The sequence below is a fragment of the Suncus etruscus genome, chromosome 7 (assembly GCF_024139225.1).
Source record: "Suncus etruscus isolate mSunEtr1 chromosome 7, mSunEtr1.pri.cur, whole genome shotgun sequence".
Taxonomy (NCBI): domain Eukaryota; kingdom Metazoa; phylum Chordata; class Mammalia; order Eulipotyphla; family Soricidae; genus Suncus; species Suncus etruscus.
The window spans coordinates 96,441,934-96,460,114 of record NC_064854.1 but is presented as its reverse complement, the minus strand read 5'-3'; the positions used below and the strand labels follow the sequence as shown (position 1 = coordinate 96,460,114).

Here is an 18,181-nt window from a genome sequence, read left to right as displayed (position 1 = left end):
ATTATTTTATTAGTTTTTGCTTTTAGGGCTATACCCTGTGGTGCACCAGATAGAGAATAAGGTTTAGAAGTGTGCAAGCCAAGTGCACTATCTCCTTAGCCCCACAACATAAATTTTAAAATAACACTATATTGGGGTTCATGCACTATAAAACTTAACCCTTTTCAAGTATGCAATTCACTGAATTTTAGGGTAATGATGAGCTGTCTAACTACTACCACTATCTGATTATAGTTTATTACCCTGGAAAGAAACCATGTCCTATGGCCAGTCTCCCTGTGTTCCTGCTACCTCCACTGATGGACTTCCATGTTGTGGCCATTTTGCAGAGTGAGGACCCTGAGTGATGTGGCATGTTTTGGAGGTATCTCACTTTTACTGCAGCCAGTGGATGTTTAGGTTGTTTCCACCTTTGGTTAGTACAGGTAATGATACTATAAACATTCATAGTTGAGTATGAAGAGATGCCTTGCTTTCTCTAGGAGTGGACCTATTGAACCAGGGCATTCTGTCACATGGTTTCCCACAGGGCAGCAGCTCTGTTTCTCAATTCCTGAAGTGCAAGAGCCGCTTTTTCAGTAGGTTTCCATCCATTGGATGTGAGTGGCCAATCATGGCATTATCCTGTTAATACATTATCTTTTTTTTGAAATAATATGGTCATTTAATATTTTCTTTTGGGTCAGCCACATGCAAGGCAAGTGCCCTACCCATTGTACTATCTCTTCAGCCCTACTATTGAGTCCTTATATACTTTCTGGTGACTTAAGCCTCTTCCTTGGAGAAATACCCTTTGAGATCTTTTGTCCATTTTGAAATTAGGTTGTGTTAGAATTCTAAGATCATCTTTTAAATTGGGTTATGAGTTCTCTGTATATTCTGAACATAGACTATGCCTCTACATAACTGTATAACCCTCTTATCAGGAAAATGATTAACATATTCTCTTCCATTCTTTAAAGTTTTATTTTCTAATTTGCAATGTTTACTAATTAATTTATTTAGTTTTTGTTTGGGGCTGTCCCCAATGGTACTTGGCTTATTTCTGGCTTAGTGCTCAGGGGTCATTCCTAGCAAGGTTAAGGGGGACCATATGTTGTGCCAAGGATAGAACTTGGGTTTGCTGTTTCAGACAAGCACCCTGACACTCAATAGCCTCTATATTATTACTGCAGCCCAGCAGCAATTTATTTTAATGTAGTTCATCTTGATTTGGTATTTGGGCTACAACTAGCAGTGTGTAGGCCTACTCCTGGTTCTGGGCTAAGGAGTCACTCCTGGAGGGATCATGGGAACCACATGGAATGCTGGGGTCAGACTCAGGTCAGCTGAGTGCAAGGCAGGTGGCCTCCCTATTGTACTACTATTACCCTGACCCCCAGTTTGTCTTTTTTTTTTTTGGTTGCTTGTGCTTTGGTACTTTACTAAGAAATCATCGCCCAACTCAAATGTCACAAATATTTTTATTTCTTCAATAATCTTAAACTCTTAGCTGTGTATTCCACGTCCATTCAAAATATTTGAGACTTGAGATTCCCTCCTGCTTCTGTTTGTGATTTTCAAAGCACATGATCCACTTTGAATTAATTTATTTTTGGTCTAAAGAGTCCAACTCTTTAGTTCAAATACCTCTTTTTTTTTCGGGGGAGGGGGGAACACCTTATGACTAGCCCATTTGTTTAAAAGATTCTTTACTCCCTGAATGGCCATGTCACCCTGATAAAAACTAGTGACAATTGTGGAAACACGGGATTATATTTCTGGACTCTGGATTCTATTATGATTAATATGCCATACTGTGGTATAATCATTAAAATTCGGTATCTAACACTGAAGCCATAGAGTTTTGAAAACTAGTAATATGATCCCCTCCCCTACTTTCCAATACTGTCTTGGCTATTCTGGGTCCCTTTGCATTTCCATAAAATTAGCTGATCAACTTTGTATTTTTTGTGTTACTTGGCAGTATTTTCTCTAGATATGAATTCTTCTAGTTCAAGAGCAATTCCTTCCATTTGTATACATCTCTTTCTTTTTGGGACCACTCCTGGCACTCTTGGGGGCTACTTCTGGTGTGGTGTTGGGGAACATATGGAACCAAACAAAACTGGGACATCCACTTCAGTTCTTTGAGTCATAACCTGATTTCTTTCGAAGAATTTCTTTTTGGAGGTCCTGTCTAACAGTGCTAACGAGCCATTAGGGTGCCAGGATAAAATTTGTTGGCTACATGCAAGGTAAATGCCCTGCTTGGTGTACTGTATCTCTGTCCCCTATGAATCTTTTGTGGGACCAGGGCAGTAGCACAGTGGGTAGAGAGTACTTACTTTTCACTTGGCCAAGTTTAATCTGAGTTTAATCCCTGGCAATCCATATGGTCCCCTGAGCCCATCAGGAGTGGTTTCTGAGTGCAGAACCAGGAGTAACCCATGAGCACCACTGGGTGGCTTAAAAACTAAACAAAACAAAATCCAAAGTAAATGTTTTGTAGTTAGTTGTCAGTGTATGATTCTTTTTTTTTTTTTGTTTTTTTTGTTTTTGGGTCATACTCACCTGTGCTCAAAAATCGCTCCTGGCAGGCTCGGGGGACCATATAGGATGCCAGGATTCGAACCACTGCCCTTCTGCATGCAAGGCAAATGCCTTACCTCCATGCTATCTCTCTGGCCCCTGGTGTATTCTTTTTTTTTGGGGGGGGGCACACCTGGTGACGCTCAGATAATTACTCCTGGCTGTGTGCTCAGAAATCGCTCCTGGCTTGGAGGACCATATGGGACGCAGAGGTTTTGAACCACAGTCTGTCCTAGGTTAGCCAGTACAAGGCAAAAGCCCTACCACTTTCGCCACTGCTCCGGCACCTCAGTGTATGATTCTTAAACTTTGTTCACTATTTACAAGTGCTTTATATTTTCTTTTGATTTTTGGGCTACACCCAGCTGTGCTTAGGACTTACTCCTGACTTTGTGCTCAGGTATCACTTCTGGCTCGCTCAGGAGACCATGAGATGCTGGGGACTGAAACTACATCAACTGTGTGAAAGGCAAGCACACTCCAGCCCCACTTAATTCTTTTGATATTAAATTTCCATTTCAGCACCTGTAAGGGGTTGGGGTACTGAGGGTACTGAGTACCACATGTGTGGTACTGAGGATTGGTCTGCAAGCAAGGCAAGTAACCTATCCACTCTGACCCATTCTGGTTCCTTAAAATTCCTAACAGGTAGTCAGGCTTTTATTTTCTGCATACCCGAATAAAAAAAATTTGGACTCTTAGTCATTGCACACATTTCATTATAAGGATTGTAGTTAACTTGGGAATAAAGTCCAGCTTATTTTAAACATTTACAAGCAGAATTAAAAAAAAAATACCACTATTTCTTACAAGGATGCCTTTGTGATTTACTGTGTTTGTGGTAGCTGTGTCTTACTGTATTTTTTTTTGGATCACACTCGGCAGTGCTCAGGGATTACTCCTGGCTCTATGCTCAGAAATCACTCCTGGCAGGCTCAGGGGACCCTATGGGATGCCGGGATTCGAACCACCATCCTTCTGCATCTAAAGCAAATGCCCTACTGCTGTGCTCTCTCCAGCCCCTTACTGTATTTTCTTAAATTTTTTTTTCTGTTTTTGGATCACTTCTGGAATGCTCAGGTGATCATGTGGGATACTGGGGACTGAACCCAGGTCAGACATATGTAAGGTAAACACCCCTGAATTATGAATTTTGTGGCCCTTAATGGTGGCACTCAGGGTTTACTCCTTGCTCTGTGCTCAGAAATTACTCCTGGTGGACTCGAGGTATCATTTAGGATACTGGAGATCAAACCTGGGTCAGCTGTGTGCAAGGCAAATACCCTACCCTTTGTAAAATTGTTCTGGCCCCCAAATTCTGGATTTTTATGTGAAATTAATTACTTACTGGGTATCCTAAGCAGTACTTAGGGGGCTTTGGGAGGGGAGAGTCCTACCATTACTGAGCCAACCAGGTCAATGTATATAGACTCAGTGCTTCAGCCTGTTGATGCAGTGCCACTGACCAGTGTTTAATTTTTCATGTAATTGCAAAACTGTTTTATCTTGCATTTGCGTGTTAAACAAAACCTCATTCACAGCATGCAAAGGGTGATGCAAAAATAGTTTATTATGATATAGTTTATGTAAAGTTAGGTATATTTACAAAATAGAAATGATCAGCTACATCCATGGGAATCTAGCAAGTCACACAAAGGAATAAATATTCTGACAAAGTTAACATTTCAATTGTAGTGAACAGTGGATCAAAAACTTGGTTTAAAAAAAAAAAGGTTCTTGAATTGTTAAAAAAAAAAATGAGCAGCTTAGTTGACCAGGATCTTCTCTGCAGAACCCCCACCCCCACCTGCTCCACAGTAGCATCCTGGCCTGTGGAGCTGGAGGCTGTGGGAGGTTGTGGCTTGCTCTGCACATGCTCGTTAGTGTGTGAATGTTATCAATCAGTTAGTACAGAAATCAAACACATTAAGATTCCTAGATGCTTGTTCTTTGAATGTTTATTACCTGGCTGCTGAAATAATTAGCTGTGGCAGAAGAATTGCTGCAAATTATTTCCCAACTTGTCACAGCAGGGAAAGTCACATTTTTCATTTTGTTCACATACCACCCCCCACCCCTGACGTTTGGCTTAGTGTATTTTTGTCTTTAATGGCTGAATTGAAACTCATCTTGATAGTGTATTTGCAAGAAAAATCATTAGAAACTGGAATTGTTGAGGAGCCACTTAAAAACTTGACATTTTATAAGTATTGAGGAAAACCACATGAATTAATTCCTAGCACTTAACTGGTTTTGAATTCTAAGAAGTCAGTAAATGAGTCAGTAATACTACAGGTAAATCCTAAAATCCATTTTATTTGATGTTTTGTGATATAAACATAACACGATAGTGAATTTAGTGTTCTTTATAATCTATTTCTAGCTTCCTATAAAATAAAATTGAAGTATGTGATATGACTATAAAGGGGAAAGAGCCAAGGGCATGGCACATGTGACAGGCAGCAGGTAGGCTGTGTCTGCTGAGACCTTCCCAAACTTCATTCCATTACAGGGAGTTCAAAGGCGTTGTGGGAAGGGCCCTGGCCAACACTACTCTTCGAGAGAGGCACCGTGTCTCACTCTCAGGAGGCTGGATTCTTCCCCAAGCCTCACTAAGGACCGGATGATTTGCTCCTTAAGCAAATTTGTGACTACATGCTTCCTAACTGATCTGACCCAAACTGTAAAAATCAGCAAAGCCATGCAGTCAGGCCATGGATCCTGAGAGCTGGGGAATGCACATGCTGAGTCTGGGCCCTACAGAGATCCCTGCCCTTTCAGGATCAACTACCATTTCCTTTGTTCTGTCTTGAGGACTCTAAATGGCTCCACAAAGAACAAGTTTCACCTCTACCTGGAAGCTGAACGTTTCTATTTGGTATTGACATATAATTTGGGGGTCCGGGAATATTGCTCCTGTGAATTTCTATGGAAAAAAATATGGTGTCCCTTCCCAACCTCCTACCAAATCAGAGGTTTACTTTGGGCTAAAGGGGGAGAGGGGGAGAGGAGACCAGTATTATGAATTCTTTCAATAAGAAACAGTAAATGGATGTAGTTATTTTAGATACTGTACACGTTCTTTAAAATCATCTGTTAAATGGCCAATATTTTAAAAAAAGATCTATTGATTATGAAAAACACTTCTTGGTATGTTGGGTGAGCTCCATGATGCACCCCAAAAATGATGCACCTTCTACAAAGGGATGCCTGCATAGTTTTTAAAAATGCACAGACTGTAACCTCCTCCCTACCCCAGTTACTTCTGAGTAATTAATATTTACACTTCTTGCTCTAATATACAGGTTATTTTAAGAAAGTAAACAGCTGCTTTCAAACACTACATGACAGCTGGAGTTGCCTGGCTTCCAGAACCCCAGCCCTGTCCATGGAGCTTAGCCAGGGTCCCAGGGTGTGTCCACGCTTTGTCCAAGGTAAGCTGTTATTAGCTACTTACTTCTACACAAGTGAGAGGCTGCAGTTGGAAGACTTTAAAGAAGGGAGAGCACGCCTTCATTCAGAAATAGGCCTGCCTGAAAATCATTCTCAAAAGGGCAAGAGAAAGAGGATGCCACTGGTCTTTCCTAGCAACAAAATTTGACAGGATTGATAATGTTCATTCTCATGTTGCCTTCCTATCAAGATAAAAGCTTACAAGTGTTTTTCCTCGACCTTACTTCAGGCTGATGCTCATCTAACTTGAAACCGTGGAAAGTGACCTTGCCAAAGGTGCCTGCACACATGTTGTGCAGTCATGTGCTCATGGATAACATGCAGCTCCTAAGAGTCCCTTTAGGGCTGATGTGAAGTGGGGCAACAGTAGACTGACAGTGCTCTCAGGTGGGAAAAGACCTTGGCCTGTGCTTAGGCTAGAAGCTGACATTGAGCTCAGTTAGGAATTGGTGTGGAAAAGCCAGAGGAGCACCTGGTCCTGGTGTTCCCTAGTGTTCAGCTAAGTAGTCTAGTAAATAGTTCCATTCCTGACAATGAAAAGCCTGTGTGAAAAAAGGAAAAACAGTGTACACATTCTTTTGATTTTAAGACCTATTGAGAAAGTGCTTCTTTAAGCAGTATTTCCCTAAGTCTCTTCAGAAAGGAAGTCTACGAATCTCAGCTGTTTGGAGAAGGCATTGGGGTTAAGGTTATCCACTTAGAAAGCAGATTTTTTTTTTAAACAGGAAACAATGCAATATCCCTATTCTCAGACTGAGGCATTCTGCATGACTGGGAAAACAAAACAAAACAAAACAACATACTACCTGCAATTAAAGTGCTAAATGTTTTTATATTTAATTCCTTTCAAATATACTAATCTTCCCTGTCCTTTGTAAAAACTGAACATGCTTAAAAATGTCCCCCCTTCCTTGGTGATAAGTATGGGGATGTCACTGAATACAGTATACTGTTCTGAAATTGTCTATAGGGAAAGAGTTATTTCTAAGTTTTTTTTAAAAACAACAAGCAAATTTTTATTTACACTGACAAGTAAATGCTAATAGCTGCATTCTTTAAGTGGAAACAGTCCTGAATTGTTCGCAACTGTTGTAGGACTGAGACCTTAACCAACAGTGACAAGTGTTGGGCACTGAGAGTGGGGTACAGTAACAGAGATGTAAGAGCTTTTTTCCCTCCTGGGGTTGTTGCACTGGCACACCATAAGCAGTAGGCCTATGGGACCTGGCACCACTTGCTGCGATGGCAGGGACCAGGGAGCTGTGGATTAGGGTGGGAGGGATGGGAGGCTCTTTACAAACATGAGCTTGCCAGTAGTGCAGAAGACTTCCTGAGGCTGGGTACTGCAGCATTTCCCTAGTTAGAACTTCTGGGGCCGTCACTTTAGCACTGGGGGAGACGAGGTCCTCGAGATGGTGCTCAGCCCTGAGGCATGGGCCGCATCATGCTGCTTCACCAGCAGGAATCAAACAGATTTGCTCAAGTGACCATCAGGCAGCAAGTGACAAAATTAACAGTATTAAATGCATCAATGTAAAAACATCAAAACTGTCGATTGTTTTCTGCCGTTTGCCAACATTTTTTGTCAACTGTAGCAGACAATGTTTAGGAAAATCATCATTCCCTTTCTCCCTGCATCTGGCCAGGCCAGGAGCCTGGGCCTTGGTATGGGATGTGTGTAAGCACTGGGCCAGATGTCATCCATGCTGTGTGGTCCAGAGCGCTGCCCCTTTCTCTGCCTTCTACTTGCTGGGCCATGGACAGGGGTTTCTGATATTCAGCCTTCACAAAACCACATATTCTCTCTTTGCCTCCTCCAGTACCCTCCTGTTCTTCCTCCAGTACAGGGGCCACACCGTTCCCTCCACTCACTCAGAGGCATTTTGATGCCTAGAGCACTACCTCCATTTCAGTTGCTCTCTCAGCCACCTTATGCACCAGGCTGCATCTCTGTGGGGAGGCTGTGAACTGCCCGGGACGCCTGGAGTTCTAGTGTCCTTATGCGCCCAGGTGCAGGCATTACATCCATTGTAAAGGAACCCAGCTGGCAGAAAGCAGTGTTCTGTTTGTGTGCGGGCATGCTCATAGTGTAATTCATGCATAGATTCACAAAAGCGATCAAACCAATTCAAATTGTCTAGTGTTTATCCCAATATGTTTAGCACAGCTTACTTGCAAGTGCTAGCAGATTACAAATGAAGTAATGAATATTTACAGGAAAATAATTACAACTGTGAAAGCCCGTGTGAATAGCTCAGTCACTGTGTGAAGGGCGCATCTGGTGGGTGTGGCCAGGCGCAGTGTGAGGACCCTGGCTCAACCCTGGGAGGGCCTCCCTCTACCAGCACAGAAAACAAGCCAAACTGCACAGTAAGAAAATTCTCCCTGGAATTCAGCGGCTAAATCCCTCTCTAGCGTTTGAGTCCTTCAGGGGGACAGGGTAGAAGGCAAGTGGGAAGTGAATCCTTGACTCATCTGCCAGGAGAAAGGGATGCGACAGGAAGCCAGACTTGGTTCTAAGCTAGGTAGTGACTGTCACTACACAGGGGTACTTAGAAATGCCAGGATAGGGGCATAATGTATTTTAGGGAGACACTGCCTTTTTGTTATTGTCAGAATACCCTATTTCCCCAGACAGCTTAAGGACAGACAAGTCACTTCCTGTGGCAGATGGCAGAATCCTGCCACCCCCAGTGAACAGGACCTTTTTACAGAGGAACAGCGGCAACCATTCAACACTTCTGCCTGTGCTGGATCCCCAGCATCCCACATGTCCGATCTCAGAGCACTGACATTTCAAACCCTCTTTCAGAGTCTAAAGACAGATGGAGCCTGACGGTAGCAGGGCCTGGCTGGAAACTTGAGGCGGGGATGCTGGAAGAGGAAACCAAGCTCAGTAAGATGAGTCTCGAAACACTTGAAATCACAGCAGCCCAACTGCCTGCCCGAGGCCAGGCACAGACACCTACATTCGCACCCATCAGACACTGAGTGCAGCCACTTCAGAGCACGTGCATGGCCCTAAAGACGCCACTGCTGCGCATCTCACAGACGACTTGAAAAACAGATTAAGCAATTCTCTTGCCTTTGGAAACACAGAAACCAGGGATGATCTCAGCCGAAGAGGACATTCCTTGCAAAGGCAGGGTCCTGGGTTTGATCCTTGGCACACTTCCCCCCAAACCCCAAACATGGAAGAATGGTAGCAAAGGGTCATGAGGGACTGATGGTTTGGGGTACAGCTGGTAGTGCTGGAGACTGACTCAGGGCTCTGATAATGTGGAGAACACATACAACCCTTTGAGCTCTTCTCTTTTCTCTGCCCAAGACTCTTAAGCTAGTGACCAGGCAGGTTCCAGGCCATCAGAGAGCTCTGCTGACTACAGTGAGGAGATCAGTCACAGGACAGGCTCTTGCAGCCAAGCCTCAGTCTTGCCCTGTAGGGTACTTTCTAAGCAACCCTGCTCATCAACTTAACCCAGAAACAGCAAGATTTTCACATTTTACCTCTACAGTGTAAGTGTGCCCAGACTATTCAGTGCTAATACACAGTGAAAATATGTTCTTGGCAATAGGAACAATGCATCAATAATTGCAGAGATCCAAGAACGAGCCCCTCCAACCATTCTCCAGCACTTCTACCTTGCTTGGAAGGAAGCAGAGCCAGCTGCACTTGGGTTGCATTAGTTTATACTTGTGTTAATCGTACAATGGCTTTCACGGTACATAAAAGAGAACCCAGTTTGAGATTTCTTTCAATAAGTGCTACAGAATGCTTTGTGCAAAGTTGTTCTGAGTTTACTAAGCTCTCCAAGTGCTGCAATAGCGTGTCTCAAGAGCTTCATTTATGAACACAGCCACGGGCATGTTTCATTTGGTACACATCCCCCATCCTCTCTTCCTGACTTAATACAGGGATCTCCTTGCAACCCCTTCACCAGTAGGTCTGAAGAGACCATGGATGTCTCTTTCAGAAAGGTTAAAGAAATGAATCACCTTTTCTTTCAAAAGACTACCAAAGGAATTCATCCTCTGCTATCATAGTCTGAAACCCAAGGCTGCTGGATAACAAATTCACATTGGGAAAAATTAAGGTTACTGCTAAGGTTACTGCGGCAGTGAACATAGGAAGCAATGAGAGGGATGGGGATTTTGTGCAAGATTTAATAATAAAACAATAATAGGAATGGCTGCTTTCCACATTTTCCAGGTTGTGAAAGATTTACCATGATGGTCTGGGTGCAGTTCTACATTGCATTTGTGGGACAAAAAGCAAACACTGTTCTTCTCCCAAAGGTGGTGGCTAGCTCATCTCCTGGATGCTAAGCCATGCCCTTCAGCCTGCTTCTAGCTCCTCCTGTGGCCAGTGGCTTGTCAGTGCTTTGAGCCAGGCAGAATCACACTTGATGGCTTGTTCTCTTTAAGTGACCCCAGTGCACACATGGTACTAGGAGACAGTGCTAGCTTATCCAGGCTGTTGGGCCTTAATACTGACGGTGATTGTGGGGGGAAGACCGCAAGTAGGGATCCTAACAGACACCTGGCCTGGATGTCCCCCAAACCCCCCACTCGAGCTAAGAATGCCATGGAGAAAAGCTTCGATAAAAGACAAGAGAAGTCAGAATCAACACAGCAGGGAATGCGAACACCCATAAACCAGTCTTTCATGCATCCACACCCACAGTTAATGATGACAACAATAGTAAAAAATAAAGGTACAGATAAAAGCAGCGTGCAGGTTGTGCTGCCGCCATCGGAAAGGATTTGTGTTCAGGTTGCCCAGGACACACAGCTAGTCTTTCTTCAAGTCCCTGGATTCAAAGAGCTTCAAGCGTTCCTGCACCGTCAGGCCTTCTTTCAGACTCTGGGCAGAGACGAGGGTAGGAGAGAAAAAAACCAGTGGTTAGCCCCGATGCCAGATTCTGGGTGCCAGCATGGGTGGAGGCTGCAGGCAGGCGGAGGGGCGGGGAGGCTCCTGGACAGAGTAGAGAGGGCATGCTAAGGAGAGACAGCCCCTGTGAAATGGTGGTGTTATCTGGATGACAAAGGGGGAAACCAGAGACAAGACTACATGTAGGAAGCTGAATTCTGAGCTTAGGGCTCTCTAGACAACAAGCAGCAATCAGATAGGATCAGTCAGGGAAAGCGAACTAAACTGCCGACTCTGTCCATGTCCTGTGTATGGGTATATCCGCATGGACCCCTTTTGACCATGAACCCGAGAAACCAGGTGGTGGGGGCAAGCAGAATGGGCTGGGACAGGCTTGCTATCTACTGTTTTTTGGGCTATACCCAGTATTTAGGGCTGACTCCTGGATCTGTGCTCAGAAATCACTCCTGGCAGGCTTGTGACCATATGGGAGGCCAGGTTGGCTGCATACAAGGCAAACATTCTGCTATATTACCACATGAGTCTACAGAGTCTGTGTAGATTTTGGTGATAATAATTATTTTATTGTTGTTGGGGGCCCTTCCTGGCAAAATGGGAGGTGCTGCACTGCTAGAGACTGAATCTGGAGCCTCACACATATAAGGCATGTGTTCTGGGCCGAAGTGGTAGCACAGTGGTATGGCATTTGCCTTGCAAGTGGCTGACCCAGGATGGACCTGGGTTTGATCACCAGCATCCCACATAGTACCCTGAGCCAGGAACGATTTCTGAGTGAAGAGCCAGGGAGTAATCCCTGAGCACTGCTGAGTGTGGCAAAAAAAAAAAAAAAAAAAAAGTATGCGTTTTACTTGCTTGAGCCCATTCCTGATGCTGTTTATGGGAATTCTGAAGCACAGATACTAAGATTTTTCAGAAATCTTTGTTTCTGCAGAAAATTGATAAAGCTTAAGCCTGTATGTCCCAGGATGAACGGTATTTTTCTAATTTGGAGAAAGAACATGTTTTTCTTTACCCTCGAAGCCTTTTCCTAAATCTCATTTTCTTAGTTTTTTTTTTTTTTGGGGGGGGGCTCGCCATGCAGCAGTGCTCAGGGGTTACTCCTGGCTCTATACTCATTATTCCTGGTGGGCTTGGGGGATTAAATGTGATGTCAGGGATGAAACCTTGGTTGGCTGGGTGCAAGGCAAATATCCTGATGGCTGTGCTATCACTTCAGGCCAAATGCATTTTTAAATGAGAAAGAAATAAGATTTTTCATCGTATAACTTTAAATGAATGGAATTTTGACCTGGCTTGCATGGGCCTAGATTTCTTGGTCACCATCACTGACATTCCTGGCAAATCTTACGGTTAGTACTTGGCCAGTTCTCCTGGCTTGCATGTGCTAGAGCTGACAAAGGCACATACTAAGAATTATGAAATTAAAAGATGACCCTTGGTGTGTGGTTGATGACTGCAGACATTTCAGCATAAAAATCAAGTTCCTGGGAACTACACTGGGTTGGTCACTATGTCTGATACTGCCAGTGTTCCAGGTGAAGAGATGGGGATGGTTGGGGAGATTCAGTTTAGAACAGGCCTCTGTGCAGCTGGAGGGCAGAGGGCTTGCACCTTCCTTCCAGCTCTACCCAGTACTTCTCTACCTGCTTTTCACACTAAGGAACTATGTGGAAATGAAATACTACAATTTTGGGGGAATGCCTTGCAAGTAGTGCTTAGGGGATCTCATAGTCAGCTAGGCCAGAAGATGCAGTGCTGTTTGGGCCCTGTGGTGCTAGGACCACTAAGGGCCACACCCAGTGGTGCTTGGAGGCACTAGGCAGGGGTCTCAAACTCAATTTACCTGGGGGCCGCAGGAGGTAAAGTTGGGGTGATCGGGTGATCCTTGAGTGCACAGTCAGTAGTAAGCCTTGAACATTGGGGTGTGTGACTCAAACAACTAAAATAAACAAAAAAATTCCTCTAGGGCAGGGCCACAAAACGTTTGCTGGCCGCAAACGGCCAGCGGGCCGCGAGTTTGAGACCCGTGTCTAGACTCGCAGGGGTCCTCAAACTTTTTAAACAGGGGGCCAGTTCACTGTCCCTCAGACCATTGGAGGGTCTGGCTATAGTAAAAACAAAACTTATGAACGAATTCTTATGCACACTGCATATATCTTATTTTGCAATGAAGAAACAAAACAGATACAAATACAATATGTGGCCCGCGGGCCATAGTTTGAGGACCAGTCTAGAGTTACACATAGTGGTGCTCAGGGTACTGTGTAGTATCAGACACCTCAGCATTTAAGCAATGGGTTTGGGTCCTTTGGGTGTGCGAGATGGGGGTAAACCCACGGCCCTCTCTGAAACTCAACTGTCTCCTGAGTGCGCTCGTCTGCTGCACCCTACATCCTGGCATGGGGCCTGCCATGCAGGAGGCCCTTCCCCGACCACAATGCTGTTCTAGCTGGCACTTTGGGAGTATCTTGTTCTGACTAGGTTTGCTACCTCGGGGCATTGTTTCTACCTTGAGGTACTGCCCCTATATGTTTGGGGACAGGCAGTAGGATGCTAAACGCTCATTGCCACTTAGGGCAGCTTAAGGGTGTGGACAGAAAACTGGGGGACCAGTCCTTTGGGGCTTTTTTTCCATGAGGGCACAGTGACCCTGCAATCAGACTATAGATGTGGAACCTTCATGAAAAACCACTGTCTGGTCTCATTCCCAGAAATGCTATGTTGCTCTTAAGCAAGGAGCTTTTGATTTTATGGGGCCAAGTGAGGCCGGATGGAAAAGCAGTATAAGTCGACAGACAGTGGCATTATCAAATCCCATGTCAAAAAGCATCAACTACTTTCTGGGGCCACCTCACTGACATCTTCTGTAGAGACTGCAAATATAGCCAGGGGAAGGATGGGTGCTGGTGTCCTTATGCTGCAGCACAGTTGGAACCCTGAGGACATATTTCTTAGCTTAATTTTTTTCCCATTGCTTTACCACCACAAATTGATCATAGGATGGAGTTTCAAGGAGCTTCCCTGGGACCAGGACTATTCCCACATCAAAGCTTTTCTTATGCTGAAGTGTGGGGAGGCCAAATGGACTAAAATTACTCTTTGGGAGAATGGCCCCCAGCTCCTCTCCCCTTCAGTTTGAGCATCAGCCTCTCAAGAGCGCAGTGTGTCCTGAAGTCTTCTGCACTGCTGACCTCTGCTGCAGTGATTCCCTGCCAGTGCTTAAAGCTGCCCTGAAGCATCCCTCTGAAAGGTCTTTCCTGGCGAAGGTCTTCTCACTATCTTTCTGTCCCCTTGTCCAGGGCCCTGGCATTGCTCTGCATTTTCCTGCAGGATTCACACATGATCTCTGGAACATGCCACCCATCCTGGTGGGGTCAGTGCCCTGAAAAGCAAGGCTTCCCAGAAGAAGCTTTTAGTTTTGCTAACACGCAGGGTCAGAGGCCTGTATCACTAACACTGAACTTACAAGAGTGAATTTAGCCTCAATGGAAGTATGTTTCTCTATTTGAAAATTTGAAACTAAAAGACAGAATGTTTTCATGGTTTTGTTTTTGAGCCACATCCGACAGTGCTAAGGGGCTTACTCTTGGCTCTGTGCCCAGAAATTACTGCTAGTGGTGCTCAGGCCATATGGAATGCCAGGGATCAAATCTGGCTAGGCCACATGCAAGGCTAGTGCCTTATTGCTCTGGCTCTAGAATCTCTTCAGTTTTAGGGGCAAAAAAGTCCAAATTAAGTTTTTAAGAAAACTTATGTTCTGTGGGACCACAGGAAAAAAAACAACCAACAAACTGACTAGGTCTAAAATACTTTCTCTTAAAACTCTTCTTTTCAAGCAAACCCATTTTATGTGTCTTAGTCTGATGAAGCCCCTTAGCTAGAACACTGTATGTGCAAGAGGTAGGGAAGTAGGGCTGTGGGGTATCTTTAGGAGTGCCTGGACCTGGGGGTGAAGGAGTAGCTCAGTGACCATGTGCTATCCCCGCCCTTCTGCTGGGAGCCTGGCCCTGCAGAGTCACTCTTTCTGCTATCACTAGTGTTCAGGACTGAGTATGCTTACACAGAAGGTGAGCACACTGCCAGAAAGTGACTAGTGCAGACTAGGAAAGGCACCCAGTGAGCAGCACATTTGGGGATCAAAACACCTGAAGCACCAGTGCTGGAGAATATTCAACCCAATCTCACTGAGTCCGGTACTCCACTAAATCCTTTCTCAATGTACCCAGGAAGCAGCAGCCTCCTGAACTCAAAGCCAGTGTCTCCCCAACTTGTTAGCTGGAGGCTTTGCAGAGAGAAAGATTGAGGGGGAGGGGATGGAGGGCAGCCCTGAAAAGATGGAGTGTGAGCTGGAGGGCATGCATGCCACTTAGTGAGCTGCTGCCTGCGATGCTGGGCTGTGCTTCGCCCTCTGAGCGAATTCCCTCTGCAAGGGGTCAGAGCCTGGGGAAGAGGTTGGAGTGGCAGAAGATGAAATGTCCCCAGGGCTGTGTCTTTGCTGGCTGGAGCAGGTGAGTTCAGGTGACAGTCTCCTAAGGAGCTTGCTGTGGGGGTGTGAGCAGTGCATGCAGGCAGCGCCCCCTTCAGGGCTGCAGGTGGGTGCACAGTGAGAGGTGGTTTACCTACATGACAGGGGACCTGGAAGCGGGTTCGTTTCAGTTATCCCATGAGACCTGCTCAATTACGGACTGTCAGAGGAAAGAGCAAAAAAACAAGACACACACACAATAAATCCCAAATGCAGCATGCTCGTTTGTTCCCGCCCTCCACCCATCCTCCCAGAGAGACGTGCCAGGGTGGGCAGACATGGCTTTGTGCTGGGGAAAGTGGGGGCTGTCGATGGTCAACTAAGGATGCTGAGGATCACCGTGTGGCTGACCCTGGGCAAATTCACTCCAGCCCCCTTCTTGGAGGCCATGTTCCTCAACTGCAGCTCCATGGAGACATGAAGCTGGAGCCACAGAATAGCCCAGCAGGTAGGCACTTGGGCAGGTGAGTTCTGGGACCTAGGGACCCTCTGCTGCAGCACTAGTCGGGCTCTGAAGGGGCTCCCCCCATGCCCTCTCCCCCCCACCCCAGGACTGCACCCAGACTCACCTTGGACCTGATATTTCTGAGTTGCCGGCTAACAGAGGATCTGTCTTTCTTCAAGAAATCAGGGTTGCTTTTAGATTTCATTATATCTGAAGGAACAAAGAAACTCACTACTTCTGTTTTCTAAAGTGCTCTGGAGTGTCAAGAATTCCCAGGCTGGCTGCTATGACCAACTCTGTGCCCTAACTAGCCAATGATCATAAAACACACGATCTCTTTCTAGACAACAGGAGTAAATGTGTGGTTCATGACTGGGCTCTGCTGCCTAGATTTTCTGGGTTTTCTCATGGGGGGATACACCTTCCTTGACCACAGCCTCCCAGTACTCATTCATAATCCCTCCCTGCTGTGAGAACCCAGGAGACTGAGGCATCTTTCACAATCCATCTTCAGTATGCTACAGACCTTTTTGTTGCTTTATTGTTTGGGGGCCACATTAAGCAGAGTTTATGGGTTATTCCTGGTTTAGCACTTAGGAATTACTCCTGGTGGTGCTTGGGGGAGTTTATGGAGTGCCAGGGATGAAACCCGGGTAGGCTGTAATGCAAGGGAACCAGGCTACCACTGCACTATCACTTTGGCCCCGCTAGACTTCTTTTTTTTTTTTTTCAGTTTTTGGGCCATACCCAGTGACACTGAGAGGTTACTCCTGGCTATGCACTCAGAAGTTGCTCCTGGCTTGGGGGACCACACGGGACGCCAGGGGATCGAACCGAGGTCCGTCCTAGGCTAGCGCTGGCAAGGCAGACACCTTACCTTTAGCGCCACCATGCTGCCCCGCCCCCCCCCGCCCCCCCATCCCCCTGCCTAGACTTCTTAAAAATCTTACAGTAACACAAAACTCAATATAGTGGGCCAGACAATATCATATATCTTATGTATGTGGGATCCAGTTATTTTTTAACTCTGTGTTCCTGTATCTTTCCCCAATATCAAAACCAAAAATATCTACCTGGTATCTTTTAAAAACTGCAACATTAACTGTATGGCTATGCTAGGTTAAACAATTTGATGCCTTTAAATGGAATCTAGTTTTTAGCTTCTGGAATCAAGTGCTACACACAATTTTTTTTTTTCTTTTTGGTTTTTGGGTCACACCCGGCGGTGCTCAGGGGTTACTCCTGGCTGTCTGCTCAGAAATAGCTCCTGGCAGGCACGGGGGACCATATAGGACGCCGGGATTCGAACCAACCATCTTTGGTCCTGGATCGGCTGCTTGCAAGGCAAATGCCGCTGTGCTATCTCTCCGGGCCCGCTACACACATTTTTTTCCTGTAGTTCTTAAATTGGTCAAGTCACATCTTGAGGTCCCTGGGACTCCTCAGAAGCAGTCACTGTGATGACTCTGTGACATTTCCAGAGTTAGATTCTAGTGTTATTTTAAGTTTTTTTTTTTTTTTTTTTTTTGGTTTTTGGGCCACACCCGGTAACGCTCAGGGGTTACTCCTGGCTATGCACTCAGAAGTCGCTCCTGGCTTGGGGGACCATATGGGATGCCGGGGGATCGAACCGCGGTCCGTCCTAGGCTAGCGCAGGCAAGGCAGACACCTTACCTCCAGCGCCACCACCCGGCCCGTTATTTTAAGTTTTGTGGTGTGTTGTCCTACTATCTCTGGGAAAATAATGGGTAAGCAATGCAAATATTTTTTTCCTCCATCCATCTTTTGTACTGTCACCATCACTACTAATCCTTGGCTAGCAGAGAAAAATGTTCAATGTAAGGCCAGCAATATAGTACAGCAGGTGGGGTGCTTGTCTTGTACATGGTTAACCTGGATTCAGACCCCAGCATCTCAAGCTCCCAGCAATGATTCCTGAGTACAGTCAGAAACAACCTCTGTGCACCACTGGGTGTCCCTGCTTCCAAAAGTTCCAAGTTCCTAATGTTAATGAGGTACAGTATCCTTTCAGTGGGAGAATCCTTTCTTGCTCTCTGTGCCCTTGCCTTTGCAGATTTCATGGTAAAACTTAAAGGATTAAGCTTTCAAAAAAATTGGGGTTTTTAGGGGACAAATAATAAACATCACTATAAGTACACCCCCCCAATGATATGACTTTTTCTCCAATCAATCAAGAAGAACAGTGCCTGGCACAGCATAGAGGGCATGTCTCTCACCCACGTAGAAGCTAGTATGCGCACCTGGCCTCAACCCACGCCTCCTATTCTCTACAGGT

At 45.4% G+C, this 18,181-nt stretch overlaps 1 protein-coding gene across 8 annotated transcripts in view; it reads right to left on the bottom strand.

Annotated features, from left to right (window-relative positions):
* Positions 1–9,697: 9,697 nt before the first annotated feature.
* MPRIP (myosin phosphatase Rho interacting protein) overlaps positions 9,698–18,181 on the bottom strand; it is a 151,316-nt gene continuing 142,832 nt past the window's right edge. For 5 of the 8 annotated variants that reach the window (XM_049776740.1, XM_049776743.1, XM_049776744.1 and 2 more), the window contains 2 exons: positions 16,010–16,095; positions 9,698–10,888 (listed from right to left, as the gene is read on the bottom strand). In XM_049776740.1, coding sequence (XP_049632697.1) covers positions 10,817–10,888; positions 16,010–16,095 — 158 coding nt within the window. In that variant the 3' untranslated portion in view covers positions 9,698–10,816. Of the gene's footprint in view, positions 10,889–15,534; positions 15,601–16,009; positions 16,096–18,181 lie in introns of all 8 variants that reach the window. The other 3 variants (XM_049776741.1, XM_049776747.1, XM_049776742.1) reach the window with 2 other exon arrangements.